Source organism: Lepus europaeus, chromosome 1 (genome assembly GCF_033115175.1).
Source record: "Lepus europaeus isolate LE1 chromosome 1, mLepTim1.pri, whole genome shotgun sequence".
Lineage (NCBI taxonomy): Eukaryota > Metazoa > Chordata > Mammalia > Lagomorpha > Leporidae > Lepus > Lepus europaeus.
Genome location: NC_084827.1, coordinates 162,787,918 through 162,808,853, shown reverse-complemented (window position 1 = coordinate 162,808,853; position 20,936 = coordinate 162,787,918). Strand labels below are relative to the sequence as shown.

The window sequence follows — 20,936 nt, the reverse complement described above, 5'->3', positions numbered from 1 at the left end:
CAGGGGCAGAATGGATGCTTAGAGTGCCGGAGTCCCAGGGTCACCACCATGGAGGGAATGTGATGTGCCCTCAGTAGAAACTGGACTTCAAATGTGGATCTTTTCCTGGGCTGATTACACGTAGTACCGTCCTCTTTCCAGACGCTGGGCGACTGGACAGCGTCCGTGGTGTTGCTGAGCTGTGAGGGTTGGTTGGCTGGGTGTATTTGATGCATTTTTCGGCTTTCTAGTGTTTTTCATTGATGATGGGTTTGCCTGAGGACACGACCCTATGATAAGTCAAGGTGCGCTCTACCTGTAACAATAATGACGACAACAGGCCGGCGCCGCGGCTCACTTGGCTAATCCTCTGCCTGTGGCCCCCGGCACCCGGGTTCTAGTCCCCGGTCAGGGCGCCGGATTCTGTCCCGGTTGCCCCTCTTCCAGGCCAGCTCTCTGCTGTGGCCAGGGAGTGCAGTGGAGGATGGCCCAGGTCCTTGTGCCCTGCACCTGCATGGGAGACCAGGAGGAAGCACCTGGCTCCTGGCTTTGGATTGGCGCAGCGTGCCAGCCGTAGCGGCCATTTGGGGGGTGAAACCAATGGAAGACCTTTCTCTCTGTCTCTCTCTCTCTAACTCTGCCTGTCAAAAAATTTTTTTAAAAATGATGACAACAGTGATGATCACAGCAAATTCTCACCCACCCTTACTCTTGTTGAGCACTGTTCTAAAGGGCTTTACATCATTAGCTCATTTACCTTCAGACTGTCTGAAGTTCGTCCTTTTAAGGTTTATTTATTTATATGTTTGAAAGGAAGAATTACCAAGAGAAGGAGAGACAATAAGAGAGAGATGGAGGGAGGGAGGGAGGGAGGGAGGGAGAGAGAGAGAGAGAGAGAGAGAGAGAGAGAGAGAGAGAGATGCCGGTACTGTGGCGCAGCAGGTTAAAGCCGCAGCCTGCAGCACGGGCATCCCACATGGGCACTGGTTTGAGTCCTGGCTGCTCCACTTCCGATCGAGCTCTCTGCTATGGCCTGGGAAAGCAGTGGAAGATGGCCCAGGTCCTTGGGTCCATGCACCCGCGTGGAAGACCTGGAAGAAGCTCCTGGCTCCTGAATCCTGACTTCGGATTGGGCTCAGCTCTGGCCATTGCGGTCATTTAGGGAGTGAACCAGCAGATGGGAGACCTCTCTCTTCCTCTCTGGCTCTACCTCTCTCTCTGTGACACTGTCTTTCAAATAAATAAAATAAATCTAAAAAAAGAGAGATGAGAGAGAGTGTGTAAGAGTGTGTTAGGGGTGTGTATATGTGTCAGGGTGTGTTTCACTTCCTAGACTGGAAATCTCTCCCTCTTTAACTGTCTTTCACATAAATAAACGTATAAATATTAAAAAACCATATAAATAAAAAAAAAAGCAAAAGTCTCTGTGGGTTGGGCTTTGAAAGACGGACAGAGAGAGGTCTCTGAGCTGCCAGTTTACTCCCCAAAGGCCTGCAACATCTGGAGCTGGAACTGAGCTGGGCCAGGCTGAAGCCAGCAGCCTGGAACCCAGTCTGGGTGGGTAGCAGGGGACCGAGGCACTGAGCCCTCACCTGCTGCCTCCGAGGGTCTGCATTCATGAGAAGCTGGACTCAGGGCTGAGCCAGGTCCCCGGATGTGGGATGCAGGCATTCCCAAGTGGCAGCTTAAGCACACGGCCAAATGTGCACCCCTGAAGCACTTTATGATCGAGAAAAATGAGGCACAGAGAGGTTAAATATCTTCCCAAGGCCACACAGCTGATAACCCGCTTCAGGACTCAGCCTAAGGCGGTCTGGCTCCAGAGCCTGGGAGAATTGAGAGGGAGACATTGACTGCAGCACGTGATTGGAGACACAGGTTTGACAATGGAATGCAGAGATGGACAACCCCAAGCTGTGGCTGCCTCAGCCCCACCGTGTGAGTATTAGGGAGACCAGGACAAAGTGGCCATAAAAAGCCTCAGGGGTCGTAGAGTCATAAGCAAAGCCTTGGCGTTGCAACCAAGGCGTCCCCCGCCCTGCACACTCACATCACTCAGGGAGGTAATCGTTCCATGGCTTCTTATTAGGTAATCATCTTTCATCTTTCAAAGACTTTAAGTCTTTAAATTTTTTTTTATGTTCTCGTTCTGCTTAACAATCCCAGTAAGACTTTAACTAAAAAACTACAGGTGTAAATCAATTATCCAGCCGCTCATTTTAAATTAGAATCTCAAGACTTATGTTCTAAGCCCTCTAATGTGCAAAGTGATTTTAAGCATTTTAAGAACTTGAAATGTCAAAAATGAGCATTGTGCCACACTCGGAACAATACCTGGATTCTCTTACGCACTGCCACATGCCGCCATCCATCCAGGCGGAAACCAGGACCCGTAAGCTCCGTCTGGATCTCCTCTGGGAGTGGCAGGGATCCAAGCACTTGAGCCATCACCTGCTGCTTCCCAGGGTGTGCATTAGCGGGAAGCTGAATTGGAAATGGAGCTGGGACTCGAACCTGGAACTCTGAAATAGGAGGCTGGCGTCTTCAGCGCTGTGCCAAGCCCGGCCCGGAGCCTGGTCTCTGCCGGACTGGATGCTGCTGTGTGCGCCGTTCAGCTCTTCCAGCCGCTCTAGAACGAAGCACAGTGGCGCTGGATCCCGTCAGAGGCAGAACCTGTATTTGCACCCAGATGTCCTGGTGTAAGTCCTCTTTCATTCGCTCCCTTGGTCCCACATTTGGCCTGAGGGGCCTTGGGGACTATGAAGACTGGGTTCCCGCCTGCTTTCACGAGGCTCTGTCTGCGGCTGGCACTGTGGCGCAGCGAGGTAAGCCTGTGACGTTTGTATCGATATGGGCAGCAGTTCAGGTCTCCGCCGTGCCACTTCCCATCCAGCTCCCGGCTCAGGTGCCTGGGAGAGCAGCAGAGGACGGCCCACGTGCTTGGGCCCCTGCGCCCACAGGGGAGACCAGGAGGAAGCACCTGGCACCTGGCTTTGGCCTGGCCCAGCCCTGGCTGTTGAAGTCATTTGAGGAGTGGACCAGGACCAGAATCTCTCTCTTCTTAACCGCCTTTCACATAAATAAACTTACAGGAAAGAAAAAAGAAAAAAAGCAAAGTCTCTGTGGGCTGGGCTTTGAAAGGACTAAGATGCACACCCCTGATACACACAGCCCGACACACACACACCTGATACACCCAACAACACACCCCTAACACACACACCCCAACACACACACCCTGACAAATACACACACCCTGACACAATGCACCCCTGACACACACATCCTGACACATACACACTGATACACACATATGATACACACACTCTTACATATACATCCCTGACACACATGCACACAGGGCTCTCGCCTTCCTCTCTACCACTTCCCCTTGCTCGATTCTTCCCTGGCACTCTTAAGGATGCCTACTCAGCCCTCCCCACTTTGTCCTTTTCTGCCCCAAGGAGACCTAGCCCGTGATCTGGGGGGAAAATGCTGCTTATTTTTCGAGCTCCGTGTTAATCAAACACCGGGGAGGCCACGTGTCCCCCTCCGTCTCCTCCGTGTGATTGATCACAGCGCAGAAATCAGCCGCAGGGCTTCTCAAAGTGACCGCGTGAGCTTTTTCGCATCTGAGCCTGCTGAGAGCCTCCAGTGAGCGCCGTCACCGACGAACGTTTACGGTTTTGCTGTCTTGTATCATTTCTGGTACAGACCCACCGCCCGCCGTGGCTTAATGGGAGGCACACTGCCCTGCCAAGCGTGGTCATATGACCATATCTAGCCAGTCAGAGAAGCCCATTCCCCCGTCACCTGTGATTGGTTCGGGGTTGGGCACGTGACGCAAGCTGGACCAATGACGCTTAACTCCCGGAACTATTGGCGGTTCCGCTGGGTTGGATGAACTGGAAGGCGCCATGTTTCCACTGCAGGGAGGCAATCTGACAGAGGCTGATGGCAGCCCGGAGCAAAGCAGGGCTGAGTGCGGATCCCCTTGGAATCCCTGCTTTCAGACAGGCCCGAGGCCACCGTGCAGAACCCCACCTGATGGGTTCATGAGCACATCAGTTCTCCTTTTGGCTTAAGCTACCCTTTCCTTTGTCTTCCAATTTCTATCTATTTATATGAAAAGCAGAGAGACAGAGACAGCTTTTCTGTCCACCGGTTCACTCTCTAAATGCCAGCAACAGCCCAGGCTCGGCCAGGCTGAAGCCAGGACCCCGGAACTCAATCTGGGTCTCCCACACGGGCATCAGGGACCCAAGTGCATGAGCGTCGCCTGCTGCCTGTCCGTGTAAGCATGAGCAGGGGCTGGAATGGGAACTGGAACTGGGACTTGAACTTGAAATGGAAGGCGGGTATCCTAGGCAGTGTCTTAACCTGGGCACCAAACGTCCATCCGTGTTTAAGCTACTTTGTGTGGAGCATTTTCACTTGCACCCAGAAAGGTCCTTTTTAAAAATAATGGATTCATTTATTTGAAAGGCAGAGAGAGAGAATCTTCCATGTATTTGTTCATTCCCCAGATGGCAGCAACAGCTAGGCCAGGTCCAAGCCAGGAGCCATGAGCACCATTTGGGTCAGGAACCCAAGCACGTGAGCCATTACCCACTGCTTCCCAGGTACAGTAGCAGGGAGCTGGATGGGAAGCGGTGTAGCCGGGACTCGAACCAGGCCGTATGATACCATTGCGGCTGTCCCCAGGGGCAGCGCCACCTGCTGGACTACAACACCCACTGCCCCGAAAAAGGTTCTGACTCATTCAGGGTTGTTCTCACCACTGCAAGGCGAGCAAACCGAGGTCAGGGGAGCGACTGGCCCAAGGCCACTTGGCTGCTGAATGCTAGTATGAGGATTGGCACCCTGGTCAGTGACACCTGCCATCCTGCCAGCCGAGAACCTGCAGCCTTTGCTTGCTGGTTGTGAGTGGTCAGTGCCAGCTCCAGCAGGGGCTCCGCTCATGAGGCAGGAGGATGGCCAAGGAGGATCACCCACCAGCCCTCAAGGATTGTCACCAAGTGCTCCTCAAAGCCAGGCCTACTCAGTGGCCTGCTTAGCTCAGGGCCTGGCCCTGGGCTGTGCCCGCCCGAGACAGCTGGGAGCAGACCCATCTCACAGTGCACAGAGCCACTCTTCTTCAGGAACACAGCCCCGCCCTCTGGGTCCTCACTCAGGACAGCTGAGGCTACTGCCAATGTCCCTGGATGAGGGCGCCTAGGACAGGGGCTGAACTGTGGCCAGGGGTGGAAAACTGTGCCCTGGGCCGAGCCCCACAAAGTGTGCTGCTGAATTGGCTCTGCAGGTCTCCAGCCACACCAGGGCCTGCTTCAGGGGTTTTGCCATGGCCAAGTGTCTCTGTTGTATATTCCTATTTCACTAATTTCCTTTAGGGACTGGCACTGTGGCTCGGCGGGTTAAATCGCTGCCTAGGACTTCTGTATCCTGTATCAGAGTGCTGAATTGCATCCCGGTACTCTGCTTCTCATCCATCTTCCTGCTAATATGCCTGGAAAGCAGATGATGGCTCAAGTACTTGAGTCACTGCCACCCATGTGGGAGACCCAGATGGAGCTCCTGACTTTTGGCTTCAGACTGGCCCAGCCCTGGCTGTTGCTGCCACTAGGGAAGTGGGCCAGGAAATGCAAGATCTTTTCTTCTATCTCTCTGCCTTTCAAATACATAACTCTTAAAAAACAAAACAAAAGAAAACAAAAACAAGCCACTAGGGGCTGACGTTGTGGTGTAGCGGGTTAAGCTACCGCCTGCAATGCCAACATCCCAGATGGGTACTGGTTTGAGTCCTGGCTGCTCCATTTCTGATCCAGCTCCTGCGAATGTGCCTGGGAAAACAGGGGGAAATGGCCCAAGTGCTTGGGCCCCTGTCATCCATGTTAGAGACCTGGATGAAGCTCCTGGGTCCTGGCTTCAGTCGGGCCCAGCCCTGGCCATTGCAGCCATTTGGGGAAGTGAACCAGTGGATGGAAGATGTTTCTCTCTCTCTCTCTGTTTTGCTTTAACTCTGCTTTTCAAATACATAAATTTTTTTAAAGAGACTCGAGACATCAAGTTCTTTTTTTTTTTTTTGAAGATTTATTTATTTAGTTGAAAGAGTTACAGAGAGAAGGAGAGGCAGAGAGAGAGAGAGAGAGAGAGGTCTTCCATCCATTGGTTTACTCCCCAATTGGCCACAACAGCTGGAGCTGCGCTGATCCAAAGCCAGGAGCCAGGTGCTTCTTCTCGGTCTCCCACGTGGGTGCAGGGGCCCAGGGACTTGGGGCATCTTCTACTGCTTTCCCAGGCCGAAGCAGAGAGCTGGGTCAGAAGTGGAGCAGCCAGGTCTTGAACCAGTGCCCATGTGGAATGCCAGCACTACAGGTGGTGGCTTTACTCACTAAGCCACAGCACCAGCCCCAAAATCTTTTTTTCTTTTTTTTAAAAAAACACTTTAATCACTTTCATGAACTAAAATTGTAATCTGTCAAAACCATTGACCTTGAAGATAAATACAATGCAAACAAAATGGTACTGTTAATGTTTAACTGGGGACAACTGCCCAACGTGTGGCCCTGGAGTCTAGCATTTTCCTTGGTTGGTTGTTCCCTGCCCCCCCTTGTTAGAATTTGAATTTGAGAATGAGAGAGAAAGGGAGTCAGGGGCTCTTATCTGCTAGTTCCCTCCCCCAGTGCCCACCATGACCAGGGCTGGGCTTGGCTGAGCTCATGCTGGGGCCTGGGAACTCAGTCCAGATCTGCCCTGTGGGTGGCAGGAACCCAATCACTTGAGCCATCACCTGCTGCCTCCCAGGGTGCACATGGGCAGGCAGCCGGCAGGAACACAGGCAAGTATCAAGCCCAGGCACCCCAGGACAGAACACCAGAATTATTCACTAGGCTGTACACCTCCCTCACTCTTTTTAGAGGCATTAAAGACAGGTTAGCACCAAGGCCAAGGCCATGCCCTTGACATGCTATTATTCACTGCTGGGCTGTGATGGCTACAAACACCGCCTGGGGCCAGGGGCACAGCCGGTGCCTCTGAAGCTTTGGAAAACACTGAGGTTGGCAGACTGTAAACCCTGACCCGAACACACACATACACACACACACACACACGGGCTGTGGAAGGCACCCTGGGATACTCAGGTCGATTTTATGACCAAAGCTTTCCAAGTCGCAGGGCAGTGAGACGGTGCAGGGCCACAATAAAGACCATCTGCCGAGCGACCAGGCCTTGGTGAAATCATTCATTCAACATTTATTGAGCGCCTACTGTGTGCCAGGCACCGTGCTAGGCGCAGAAACAGAGAGATGCATAAGATACAGTCCATGCCCTTAAGGATTCACAGTCTAGAAGGGGAGACAAACATGTAAACAAGTGAAACACGGGGTGCCAGGTGCCAGGGCAGAAGCATTTACAAAGTGCGGAGGTAGCCTGGGGGAGGGGAGAGTTTTGGGGGCTGCCTTCCTGGGCGGGGGTGGTCTTGGAGGGGCTGGTGAGATGAGTAGTTGCGCCAGGCAGACAAGGCCGGCGAAGCGAGGGAAGGCATTCCAGTCTGAAGGGCAGCGTGAGCGAAGGCACGGAGGCAGAGGTGCGTGTCGCGGGGGCTCTTACTCGTCTGGAGGTATTGCTAGAGGGGGTGCCAGGGGCCGTGGCTGTAGAGGGTGGCAGAGGCCAGACGGTGAGGGGGCATCTTGGAGCGGAGCCCGAGGAAGCCTTCGAGCCGGGAAGAGACGGCTCTCGGCTGTCTCTGAGGGCCGGCCTGCCTGAGGACCACATGGCTCCTCACTGCCACCCAACGATCCCGGGCGCCGCGAGCAGGGAAGGCCGAGCCCGAGGCGGAGCGAGCAGCGGAAGTGCCCAGGCCGGAGTCCCGGAAGCTGCCGCTCCCTGGGGCTCCCGGCTCCCGGGCGGCCCGTTTCTAGCCCCGCCCCCAGCCAGCCCGCACGGGGCTGACGAGCCAATGGGAACCCACATGGGCGTGTCCTTGGCACATGGCGAAGGTAGAGGCTGAAAAATAAATCTTTATTAGCTCCCGGGGCCGAGGGGCTGGCGGGGCGGGGGGGAAGCAGGTGCGACCGAGGAAGGCGGGCGGCAGCTCCTAGACTAAGGGTCAGGGGGAGAAGCTGCAGCGGCCCTGGCCCTCCGTGGCTCTCCGCCTCGGGGAAGGAGGGCAGGGGCGGAGGCCAGCGAGCGGCATGCAGGGAGAGTCTGGGCTCCGTGTCCTGCGCGGCTCCACAAGCCCGGGGCCTGAGGCTTCCTTGGCAAACAGGAGACTCCACCCTCGGCTGCTGGGGAGCCACGGGCGGCAGCGACAGGCAGGGCAGCCAGACCTGCGGCCAGCCGATTCGGTGTTCTGTTCGCGGGCATGGCTCTCAGAAACGCTTTGGCAGGCAGGTAGGGCAGGGGGACAGGGGAGGGCCTGGGGCCCAGGAAACCTGAGTCTGGCTGCCCTGAAGGTCACTCTCCCACACCTGAGGCCACCTGGGGGGGGGGCTGGATTTCTTCCCCGACTCCAGACCCTGGCTTCCGGGGCCTCCATGAGGCCAGGGAGGGAGGGGGGGGAGGGGCCCTCCTGGCTGGTGGGGTCTGGAGATGTCCTGAGGGCCCCCCCCTTCCCCCACGGCCCTGTCCCTCCCCTGCCCCTGGCCAGCGTGGGGAATTCTGTCCACAGGGGGCCCGATGCAGGGGTGAAGTTAGCCAGGAGGGAGAGCGGGTCAGGTGCAGGTGATGGGCGGCTCCCACCGTGAGGTGGGCTGGGCTGCGGGGGCCGGGGCATCACTTGCTCTTGTGCGTGTCTTTCAGCCGGCGGAGCTCCTCCAGGAGCTGGGCCCGGGAGCAGCCGTCGTCCCCGGTGGGACCGGGGCCTGGCCCCAGAGCCTCCTGCAGCGCCAGGCAGTGGGTCCGCAGGAACGGGTTGTAGGAGCGCTCCTCTCCCAGGGTGGACGGGCACTGCGGGCGCGAGAGGCACTGGGTTGGGGGTGGGGGAGGGCTGTCCCCGCCGCCGCCCTGCCTGGGGGCCTGGTCAGTGCCCCGCGGCCGACCCCAGCCCGCACCGTGCTCCTGCGCTCCATCCGCTGCCTCTGCACCCACTGCATCTTCCTCTCGCGGGCCAAGTTCTCGGGCTCCACCACGCCGGCAAAGCCCAGATTCTCCTCGGCGTACTCGTGACCTAGCGCGCGCCGGCGGGGGAGGGAGGTTGATGGGGTGGGGGTGGGGTGGGGAGTCAGTCCAAGTCCGCCCGCTTCCGGCCCCGCCCTGGGAGCGCCCTGGGCATTTCCAGGAGAACCGCAGCCAGCAGAGCTGCTTCCCCGTCTGTGGGCACAGGCCAGCGGGAGCAAGGGGGCAGGGCAGAAGCCCCCATCTGTCACTGCGGCTTCAGGTTAAGTCACCGCACCTCTCTGAGCCGCATCTTTCTCACAGGGCAAGTGGAGAAAACTGTAAGCCCCTGGAGGTGGAGGTCATGGCTACGTTCCTCCTGCCTGCAGCACAGCCTGGTGCGCCCAAAGCCCTTGTCAAATGAATGCCTGAGGGTTAGCTACCTGGGAGGGGTCCTGTGATCTCCAGGGCAACGGCTGTTCTGGGCTCCAGGCTCTGGCTCAGCACAGTCAGATCCTATCCTAGGACCCGTGGGGCTGACATGGGTCCCGGAGGGCTAAGGGCTGGCGGGCAGGGCACGCGGCAGGCGTGAGAAAAGAGGTGCTCCAGATAGCAGGCAGGCTGCAGCTCTGCCCGCACCCCTCGAGGTGGGGCCCAGGAGTCACCCTGTGGCTGGGACTGGGGTCCGCCTGGTCCCTAGGGGCATGAGGGGCCCAGGCAGGGGGGGTGCCTCACCAGGCCAGAGCAGGGTGTCATCCTCCAGCCCCAGCACGGTGTCCAGTGAGCTCAGCATGGTCTCTGCGGTGCCCTCAAAGGTCCGTCCTGGGGGAGTGGGTGGGGTTGGGGAACGAGGGCAACACAGCATGAGGTCCCCAGGGCTGGAGGCCAGCTTGCCAGCTCTGGCCCCTGCCACGCCCACCCCTGGGCATCTACCCTCTTCTCCCCAACCGGGAACTGGGCCCAATTGGCCATCCCCAGCCAAGCCCACAGGAGTCCAACGCTTCCCAGCCAAGTCCCGCCAATCACTGGGTCAGACAGCCAGGCTCTCTGCACTGGCCGTGGGCACTCTCTGAGCTCCCTACTCAGTCTGGGATCCTGTCATTGTGTGCAGCCACCAGGGCACTCCTGAGGACGTGAGCCCCCACTCAGGGTGACACAGATGGGAGCGGCTACAGGAACCTACCACAGCCAGAGAGGAAGAGCAGGTCCCCCGAGAAGAGGCACGAGGGACCCTCGTAGGGCTCCCCATCCAGTAGGTAGACCAGATGGCCTTGTGTGTGGCCAGGGGTGGCCAGGGCCCGGATCTGCAGCCGTCCCACGCTGACCACGTCTTGATGACATAGGGGGCTGGGGAGCAAAGCAGTAGGGAGGAGGGGCTGGGTGACCACAGGAGGTCGGCTTCCTTCCCACATGGAAGACACCCCAGTGCCCAGGGTCTCAGATGCAAACCCTCCCCCTTCCTCTTTTGGGGACCGCAGCTGGATCATGTGGGGAGCAGGCGGTGGCAATCTTCATGTGGGCTTGAATCTGCCCTCTAGGGCCAGCAAGGGCATCAGCAAAGACCCCGCTGCTGCTGACACCGTGACACACTGACACACGCGCACCCAGAGGTTGTAGGGGAGGGGCCACCCTGTCCCGGCCTCAGACACTCACTGGGTGAGGTAGGGAATGCCATCATCCGGGCTCCCGTACACCCGACAGTCCTGGTGCCGCCGGCTGAGGTCGCGATTCCCTCCACTGTGGTCCCTGCAGGACAGCAGAGACGGGCAGGGGGCTTCACGGGGCAGTGGCCCTGGGGCTTCCCTCTTCCCCACAGCACATCCAGGCCTTTGAGCCAGGGGCCCTGGGACTGGGCCAGGCTGTCCACACCTCTAGGACCTTGCTCAAGTCTGCTCAGACCCTCACCCGCCCCCCCCCCCACCTTACCACACCACCCCAACACTCTGTATGGCCAACGCTGCCCTAGGCCATCATCTTTAGTTCCCCAAGCAGATCTGGTCACACCCTGCCTGGGCTCCCCCCCTGCCCTGTGCCACTGCCACCTGTCTGTCACTTACAGACCTTTGTGCAGGGCTCTCTCCCCTTCACGGAAGAGACTGCCAAGTTTTGCCCGTGCCCAGTAGGCATCTAATAAGTGCCCATGGGATGAAATGATGGGTGAGGGGCCTGCTTTTGTCTAGCGCATCACACACCTGAGAAGTGACAGGGCGGGAGATCCGCCCCTAAAGTGGGTGCCACCCATCTTGAGTTCCTAACCCCAGCCCAGGGGGCTCAGCCTGGTCAAGGGTGGTCCAGAGATGATGTTCTGCACCCAGACCACCTCCTCAGTCCCTTACCAGTGCTTATGGGTGCAGAGAATGGCAACCAAGGTGACACCCTCCTTCTCAATGGCAGCCTGGGGAGAGAGGTGCACTGAGAATGGCGGCGGGATACGAAGGGAGAGGGGGTGGGTGCTGCTGGAGAGGAGGGGAGGGGAGTGCCGAGAAAGGAGGTGGGGCCTGTGAGAGAGGGTGGAGAGCAGAGGGGAGGGATCTGCACAGAGAAATGAAGAATGGGAGAAACCCAGAGAGACCCAGATACTGACAGGCAGAGGGGGGACACTGCCTGGCAACGCACTGGACTCCTGGTACTGCACGGGCACCCCTGCCCAGTGGCCCCCTCCCCCTAGACCTGTCTCCCCCCCACGTGGCCACATCCTAGACACCTTTCCTCGTGTGTGTACGCGCGTGAGTGTTGGGGGTGGGCGTACATGCACACAAGGTCGAGGGCACATTCTGTGAACAGACGGGTCGGGGACAGCCCCTCCTCTCTGGTAAGGAGAGGCCCCCAGGTCCCCCCCCCCGTTCCCCTCACCTGCACAGCGCGAGGGTCTGAAGGGTCCACAGCCACAGCCAGCCGGGCCTGGGTGTCGATGATGAGGTAGCTGTAGTTGTCCGACAGGACGGGGATGGGAAGCACCTTCACTCCTGGGGGCAGACACGGGCTGGGTGCCCAGTCGGCGGGGTACGGAGGGGGAGGAGGCAGGGAGGGTGGGGGGTGCCGGCCAGGGGCGGCCAGAGCTCACCATTGAAGAGGCGGGGCTGGGTTTTGGAGTGGCCTTTGGGGTAGCGATTCCGAGCCCTGCGCAGCTGCTGCCGGTAGAAGAGGTACCCGAGCCAGGTGCGGGTGTACAGGCTGTACCTGGAGGGCGAGGGTCCGGGGTCAACCCCTGCCCTGGGCACCCCGGACCCCTCCGTGCAGCCTGCGGGCTCCACATCTCCACTCCCTTGGTCTCCCCAAGTCAGTGCAACTCCATCGTCACTTATGGGGCGCCTCCTGTTTGCCCTGCTCAGTACTTTGGACAAGGTGAAGAATGAGACTGTCACACTTGGAGCCAGGGAAGCCGTGAACTGAAGAATTCACAGGAGAGACTCACCCAGGCAGGAGTTTAATTTAGCCCAGGGCTGGGTCCCTGATGAACATTACCGGGAATAGGGAGGAGTCAGGAGGCTGACATGAGGGAGGAAAAAAATCTTCAAGGGCAGTGGCGGGGCCCCGTGTTGTGGTGCCACCTGCTAAGCCAGATTCCCTATCAGAGTGCTGGTTTGAGTCCCAGCTGCTCCACTTCCAATCCAGCTCCCTGCTAATGCACTTGGGAAAGCAGCAGAAAATGATCCAAGTGCTTGGGCTCTGCCACGCACATGGGGGACCTGGATAGAGTTCCTGGCTCCTGGCTTTGGCCTGGCCCTGCCCAGGCTATTGCAGCCATTTGGGGAGCGGACCAGTCGATGGATGTGCTTTCTCTCTGTCTCTCTCTCCCTCTCTGTAACTCTGCCTTTCAAGTAAATAAATAAATCGTAAAACAAAAGCAAAAGAAGGGCAGTGGTGGTCCAACATTTACCTGCATCACAATTGGCTGAGCGACCAGATGAAGAGCGGGTGTCTGGTCCTATCCCCAGAGTTTTCAGGAGGTCTGGGGCCGGCCCTGGGAACTGACATTTCCAGCAGCTCCTAGGTGCTGCAGGGACCACAACTATGAGAGCCACTGGGGTAGAGGAAACAGGCAGGGGTCCAGATGCAGAAGACAGGGCTTGTTTGGGGAAACTAGAAAGTTCTGTCCATGGGGCCAGCGCTATGGCATAGTGGGTAAAGCTGCCACCTACAGTGCCAGCATCCCATTGGGTACCAGTTTGAGTCCTGGCTGCTCCACTTCCGATCCAGCTCTCTGCTATGGCCTGGGAAAGCAGTAGAAGATGACCCAAGTCCTTGGGCCCCTGCACCCACGTGGGAGACCCGGAAGAAGCTCCTGGCTCCTGGCTTCGGATCAGGACAGCTCTGGCCATTTCAGCCATTTGGGGAGTGAACCAGTGGATGGAAGACCTCTCTCTCTCTCTCTAACTCTGCCTGTCAAATAAATAAAACAAATCTTAAAAAAAAAAGAAAGAGGCCGGCGCCGCGGCTCACTAGGCTAATCCTCCGCCTTGCGGCGCCGGCACACAGGGTTCTAGTCCCGGTCGGGGCACCGGATTCTGTCCCGGTTGCCCCTCTTCCAGGCCAGCTCTCTGCTGTGGCCAGGGAGTGCAGTGGAGGATGGCCCAAGTTCTTGGGTCCTGCACCCCATGGGAGACCAGGATAAGCCCCTGGCTCCTGCCATCGGATCAGCGCGGTGCGCCGGCCGCAGCGCGCCAACCGCGGCGGCCGTTGGAGGGTGAACCAACGGCAAAAGGAAGACCTTTCTCTCTGTCTCTCTCTCTCACTGTCCACTCTGTCTGTAAAAAAAAAAAAAAAAAAAAAAAAAAAAAAAAGAAAGAAAGCAAGTTCTGTCCAGCTGCTTGGTGGGAGAAGCAAGAGAGGCAAGGGTGGGTGGGCTGTCGATGCGCCTCTCCCCTCCTGTCGTCATTCTAGGCCATCTCAGGCTACCTGGTGCTAGCGCAAAGGGGGCACAGGAACAGGATGAGGACACAGAAGGCCAGGACACAGAGCTGGCTTCCCAGGTGTGCAGTCACCCTGGGTCCCCTGCTCAGAAGCTCCCACACTGAGCGTCACCATCCTGAAATTCGGTGTGGTTTCATCCTGGGACTTGTGCTGTGCAGGCGGAGTCTGATGGGACGATGGAGCACCTGGGCGGACAGCCACACAAGGGTGTGCTCTGTCCCTTGCTGCCCACGCACAGACAGTGCTGGTGATGCCCCTGAACACAGAACTCTGGGGGCCCCCTATGTGTGGGAATTCAACAAGACTCAACATGAATACGTGGAGAGACACCTGTGACTCGGGGGAGGGCGGTGTGGCTGACCCAGGAGACCAAGCTTTCCAGCTCAAACTTCCAACAAGTTCCGGCTGGAATTTGCTTCAAATACACAAAGAAGACAGTTAAGCTGCCTGGACTCCCACATCCCATATTGGACTGCCTGGTTCTCCTTCTTCCTTCTCCTTTTTTTTTTTTTTTAAGTATTATTTTATTTATTTGAAAGACATGGTTACAGAGAGAGGTAGAGACAGAGACACAGAGAGAGGTCTTCCATTCCTCTGGTTCATTTCCCAAACGACTGCAACAGCCAGAGCTGTGCCGATCCAAAGCCAGGAGCTTCTTCCGGGTCTCCCACGTGGGCGCAGGGGCCCAAGGACTTGGGCCATCTTCTGCTTTCCCAGGCCATAGCAGAGAGCTGGATCGGAAGTGAAGCAGCCAGGACTCACACCAGCACCCATGTGGGATGCCGGCGCCGCAGGCTGGGGCTTTAACCCACTGCGCCACAGCACAGGCCCCTCCTTCTTTCTTCTCCTCCTCCTCCACCACCCCCGCCCCTCGTTCTCCTTCTTCTCTTTTAAGATTTATTTCATTTATTTGAAAAGCAGAGTGACAGAGACGGAGAGACAGAGAGGGAAAGATCTTCTATTTGCTGGTTCACTCCCCAACTGGCCACAACAGCCGGGGCTGGGCCAGGCCAAATCCAGGAGCTTGGAACTCCACTTGTCTCTCCCATGTAGGTGGCGGGGGCCTGTTTACTTTGACTGTTACCTGCTGCCTTTCCAGGCTCATTAGCAGCGAGCTGGATTGGAAGGGGAGCAGCCAGGGCTCTAACCAGTGCTCTGATATGGGATGCCCATGTTTCCGGCAGCGGCTGAACCCACTGCTCAATGCTAGCCCCGAAGTGTCCGGTTCAACTCCCAATCTAGCTTCCTGCTAATGAGTAATGGCTCAAGCACTTGGGTCCTTGCCACCCATGTAGGTCACCTGTATTGAGGTCTGGGCTCCTGGCTTCAGCATGGCCCAGCAGGCATTTGAGAAGTGAACCAATGGATGTGAGATCTGTCTGCCTTTCAAATAAAATTAAAATAGATAAAAATGTTGGTTTGGGGCAGTCCTTCCACTGCCCTACAGGAACACAACCCAGAGCCACGTGCAAGCTGAGAAACATGAATTATGCCGCTCCAGTGAATCACATGTGAGCGAAGTGTTCTTTTTTTTTTTTGGACAGGCAGAGTGGACAGTGAGAGAGAGAGAGAGAGAGAAATATCTTCCTTTGCCGTTGGTTCACCCTCCAATGGCCGCTGTGGCCGGCGCACCGCGCTGATCCGATGGCAGGAGCCAGGTGCTTCTCCTGGTCTCCCATGCGGGTGCAGGGCCCAAGCACTTGGGCCATCCTCCACTGCCTTCCCGGGCCACAGCAGAGAGCTGGCCTGGAAGAGGGGCAACCGGGACTAGAACCCCGGGGTGCCGCCTATTGAGCCAAGGCCTGCCTATTGAGCCAAGGCCTGGTGCGAGGTGTTCTTACATTTGCATTTAAAACTGGCACTGAAAGAGAATGGTGAAATTCCTGCTGCGAATTTACATTTTTAATTTTTCTCCATTTAGCAAACTACAAGCAGCCTGACAAGTCGGAATTTCACATTACACCAGACCCTACAATCACACAGCCAGCCAGCCAGCCAGCTCAGCACAGGAGAGGCCTCGTGGGAAAGGGACCTCAGGCTGGGGCAGCCGGGGTGAGGGAATGGGCAGAGCTGAGGACTGTAGCTCAGGCTAGTCAGGCCAGGAGGGATCCTGGCTGTTCAAGACCCAGACAGAAAAGTAGAGGAGGGGTGCGTGGGTGCTGGTCGGGGCAGGGCAGGGACAGGGAGGGAGCAGGTTGGCTGTGAAGAGTAATTCTAGGGGGAGCTCTGTGGCACAGCGGGTTAGGCTATGGCAAGGGCAGGCATTGTGGTGCAGATGGTTAAGCCCTCAGAATGCTGGTTCCAGTCCCAAGTAGTTTGCATGTGATCCTGAGCAAGTCCTTAGCAGGCCAGGCAGACACGCGGTGACTCGGTGGCTGCTCCCGGCACGCCCACCCTACCGAAGAGGAAAACTGAGGAGCTTGGGTGACTTCCCTGAAGGCGCCCCAGCGAGGACCCTCCCTTCGCCTGGGCTGGGGACAGCATGCATGCACCTGTTGCCCGAGCACCAAGCGCCCGCCCGAGGGCCTGGAGCTGAGCTGGTGCAGGGTCCCCACAGGTGGGGAGCCCGGGGTGTCTGCAGCCATGGTGGGGGCGCTTCCCTGCCACCACAGCTTCTCCCGAGCACACCCTCACCTGGAACGCTCTTCCCCCTGCTGCTCTAGATGCTGCTGCTGGACCAAGCCCCCTCCTCCAAGAAGCCTTCCTTGACCATCTGAGCATCTCTGCTCCCACCCTGGCCTGAACACACAGGCACCATCTCGAGTTTCTACCACACGGCAGCACAACGGAACGCCTGGCACCCTGGGCCCACCGCCCGAGTAGGGTGAGCGAAGGGTACAGCTTCAGGGAGGCCCGTGCAGCTTCAGGGAGGCCCGCGCACGGCAAAGGGACAAAGGCGGCAGAGCTCGGGCTGACTGCACACTAAGCCAGCGCTGAACATGGGAAGGATATTTGTAGACCTCATTTGCCTCTCAATACGACACGCCCGGGAGGGCACAGTCACTTCGGTGGTGTTTGTGCCAAAAATGCATGGCCATCATTTGTTTGTTCGGCAGGAAATGTCCTATGAAGCCAGACTGAGAGACTCGACAAAACACTGGCCAGGACTCGCCCAAGGGGTCCTCGGCGTGACAGCGAGGCTGTCCCCGACTGCAGGAGCTTAGATACCACGTGGGGTTCTGAACTGGGTCTTGCATGTAGAAGAGGAGGTGGGGGCACCCAGCAGAAGCTGGGAGGCGCTGGGAGTAGCTGCTGGCAGGCACTGGTGTTCATCCTTTGGTTTGGACAACCGAGCCTCAGCTAGGAAAGATGCTCACGCTCCTGGGGGCGGGGCGAGGGCTCCATGAGAACTCGCTGTGCGCTTTTGACAAGTCTGGAGTGATCTCAAGATGAGAGGTTAAAAAATAAAATGGCAGGCTGTTGCTGTGGCGCAGTAGGTAAAGCTTCCGCCTACAGCGCCGGCATCCCAAATGGGCGCTGGTTTGAGTCCCGGCTGCTCCACTTCTGATCCAGCTCTCTGCTAAGGCCTGGGAAAGCAGTAGAGGATGGTCCAAGTCCTTGGGTCTCTGCGCCCACATGGGAGATCCAGAAGAAGCTCCTGGCTCCTGGCTTCGGATCAGCTCAGCTTTGGCCATTGTGGCCATTTGGGGGGTGAACCAGAGGATGGAAAACCTCTTTCTCCGTCTGCCTCTGCCTCTCTGTAACTCTGCCTTTTAAATAAATAAATATATCTTTAAAAATAAGATAAAATGAAATAAAATCTCCCTTTCCTCTGTGCCTGCTACGAACGTGCACCCGTGCCCGAGGCCACATCGTGCCTCCATGTCTTCCCACATCGGCTTCTGGAAATTGCAAGAGAACAATCTAGCAACTCGTAGGCCTTTCTGGATGAGGCTGCTCTGGGACTCTGGCCTGCAGGGCGGCATGGGAGGAAGCAGCACAAGATGAGCGCAAAGGCGAAGCAGCAGTCAGGCCTGGCGTGTACAAGGCGTTTAGCGACTGCTGCTTCCTTCCCTGCGGTGCCGGGGCCCCGCACAGCGGCTGAAGCAGTTGTCCACACCTGGAAGAGCGCGAGAAGATTTCCCGGGTTCCTCTTCCAGCTGCCTGTCGTGCTGGTGTGGGTTTTGACCTCTCCGACAGGGCACGCTCTTTGAGGGCAGGGACGGTGCGCCAAGAAGCCGCCATCAATGAGGCCCCTCCCTCATTCAGCAAATACTTCCCGCGTGAACGGGGACACAGAGGGGTGGACACCCCCTGCTCTCGGGAAGCTTGTGATGCAGTCAAAGTGGGCAGCCCACAGACCAGAGAGAAATCTACAAGCCGTGCGTAAACAAGAGCTGGGGGTGGACAAAGAGCCCGCCCGGAAGGCCCCACTGTAGGCCAGGTGGCTGGGGCCTCGTCTCCCAGAGGGTGACATTCGGGCTTGCGACTAAGGCTGGAGCCAGCAGTGTGGACTGTTCTGGGTGGCGCGGTACCGGGCCTGGGCGGGTTCCAGGAGCAGCCGGGAGGCCCCAGAGCCTCCAGGCAGGGCTAGAGGAGCAGGGGCCAGGCCACGGCATGCAGGCCCTGGTAAGGCAGGGAGGCACGCAGCCCGACTTCCTTTTCTGAAGGCTCGGCGGGCATCAGGGAGAGGCAAGAGCAGAGGTGGCTGGAGGGACAGGGTCGGGGTGGGGGACGGCAGGGGTTGAGAGCGGTGGCTGGGCAAGGAGAAGGACCCGAGACCTGTGCCGGCTTGGATGTGGGGCGGGGAGTGGGGGGAGGTGTGGCCGTGTTGGCTTGAGGTCCTGGCTGATGGGCAGAGCAGGGGAAGGCAGGGCTGAGGTGGGGAGGGTCCTAGGACTCCACGCCTCCCTGACAACGGCTACCACACATCTGCCTGCACCATTGGCCTTGGCCACATCACAAGCCCTTCCTCCTGCCCCCTTTCTGGGAAGGGCCCTGCCATCCCGCCACCCAGGACACAGAGTGCAACCCCACTTAGCTCTCTCCCTGGTACACATGACCCAAACAGGATCCCTCTCAACTGCGCCTCCCATGGTTTCTTGAACCTCCACGCTGGCTCCCCCCGCAGAAATGGGCTAAGGAGCCTCCTTCCCCCAGCTCCCGGCTTCCAACCCAAACAGCAACCACTGGTGCAGTCCCTAAAGCGCTTCATGGAACTGAACCCTGCTCCTGCTTGAGAGCCTTCAGTGGCTCCCTACTGCCCCAGAGAGCATGTCCAACTCCCGAGCAGACCCCCTGGGACTGAGACCACAGCCTGTCTGCGTCCTCCAGTCCTGCACAGTGAAAACCCTGTGCTCCCCGGAGGGCAACAGCCGATACCCCAACTGTCCCCCGGCAGTAGAACAAACAATGGGCTTACTCAGACCTGGAAAACCACACAGCCAAGGAAACAAATGACGGAGCGCAATGGCCGTCAACCAAGCTCAAGGACACGGTCGAGAAAATCATCTGAGTGTATTTGTTAAAAACGCCGAAGGGCAAACTCATCCCACGTCCCACGTAGGGGGTCTGGACATGCGCAGGACAAAAATGAAGGCAGGGTTAAGCCACTGCTGCAGTGCCGGCCTCCCACACGCCAGGGCTGGCTGGAGTCCCGGCTGCTCTGCTTCCAATCCAGCTCCCTGCTAGTGCGCCTGGGGAAAGCAGCAGAGGATGGCCCAAGGGCTTGAGTCTGACAGCCCCGTGGGAGACCCGGCCTGAGTTCCTGGTTTGGCCTGGCCCAGCCCCTGTGGCCATGTGGGGAGTGGATGGAAGCTCTCTCTCTCTCCTTCAAATACATAAAATAAATCTTAACAACAACAAAATAATGAAAGCAGCTGAGGGACAGTCCAGCCTTCCACGCTGGGGTAATATTTTATTTCTTAAGCTGCAGGATGGGTAGGGGACTGACACATTGTGGAACCTTTTCTGAATGCCTGGAATAACTCATTTCAATAGCACTCTCCTTGCTCAGGGCCTCCCAGCCTGGTACACCTCCCCACCCCCACCCTCTCTGCTTATGGGGATCCTGGCCACCTGTCAGGGCTCAGCTCACACCCAGCTCCCTCCACTCCATCTGGGTTCCTGGGCCACCCCCCCTCCACAGGAGCTGGCCCCTGGGAGGGGCTGCATCTCTGTGCCCAGGGCAGGTAGACTCCCATGCGCTCCTTGGTGCAGGCTGGGGAAGGCTGGGGGAGAGGGGGACCAAGGCACACAGGTGGAAAAGCGACCCCACGTAGGAAGGCCACGCCAGCCTGGTGCATCCTGGGAAGCCCAGTGGGGGTGTCTTGTGCAATCCAAGCCCCCTTCCCTCATCCTGTCCCCTCCTGCCCCAAGGGCCCTGCAGACCTGGGTCAGCAGGATGCTCTGCCAAGCAGGTCACCCACACCCAAGGGCATGGGTATGGCCGTGTCCCTGGGGCACCAAGTCCAACGGCCCAGTCCAGTGGTCTGTAAGCCAAGGCCTCGGGCCAGGAAGAACAGGTGGAAAGCAGCCTGCACAGGGGGTCTGCAGCCTGGGGCTCCCCATCCTTGCTCTGCCCTGCACAGGCTACCTGGCCTCGCTGGGGTCCATGGCCCGGTCTCCACTACCGATCACCATCACCATTCCCACGCCTTTTTGCCCCTCCCCACCAGTGTTCCCTCCATCCTACAGAGGGGAAACACAGCCAGAGGGGGAGGGGTGTGTCAGAGTCCCAGAGGAGATTCAATCCCAGCAGCCTGGCCCTGGCGCCCATATTCCTTACCACTAAAAGCCTGCCCAAACCCCAAATGAGGGGGTAGACTGAGACGAGCAGGCCGGGGCTATTCTGGGCCCCGCTCAACTCCCTTGAGGGCCTTTTCTGAGCAAACTGCTCCGTCAGGGTGGCTCAGCGGGCCGCAGGGACCCACTGTGTGGTCCTAGCGCTTGGCTGCCAGACCCCTTTAAGAACCTGGTGGCCACTCTCGATCCTCTCCCTGGGGCCT

General features: G+C 58.0%; 1 protein-coding gene across 3 annotated transcripts in view; it reads right to left on the bottom strand.

Annotated features, from left to right (window-relative positions):
- Positions 1 to 7,208: 7,208 nt before the first annotated feature.
- Positions 7,209 to 20,936, bottom strand: part of PNKD (PNKD metallo-beta-lactamase domain containing) — a 59,861-nt gene continuing 46,133 nt past the window's right edge. For 2 of the 3 annotated variants that reach the window (XM_062191630.1, XM_062191638.1), the window contains 8 exons: positions 12,140 to 12,255; positions 11,929 to 12,041; positions 11,412 to 11,470; positions 10,729 to 10,821; positions 10,259 to 10,422; positions 9,811 to 9,897; positions 9,033 to 9,148; positions 7,209 to 8,928 (listed from right to left, as the gene is read on the bottom strand). In XM_062191630.1, coding sequence (XP_062047614.1) covers positions 8,755 to 8,928; positions 9,033 to 9,148; positions 9,811 to 9,897; positions 10,259 to 10,422; positions 10,729 to 10,821; positions 11,412 to 11,470; positions 11,929 to 12,041; positions 12,140 to 12,255 — 922 coding nt within the window. In that variant the 3' untranslated portion in view covers positions 7,209 to 8,754. Of the gene's footprint in view, positions 8,929 to 9,032; positions 9,149 to 9,810; positions 9,898 to 10,258; positions 10,423 to 10,728; positions 10,822 to 11,411; positions 11,471 to 11,928; positions 12,059 to 12,139; positions 12,256 to 12,955; positions 13,018 to 20,936 lie in introns of those variants that run through there. The other variant, XM_062191645.1, reaches the window with a different exon arrangement.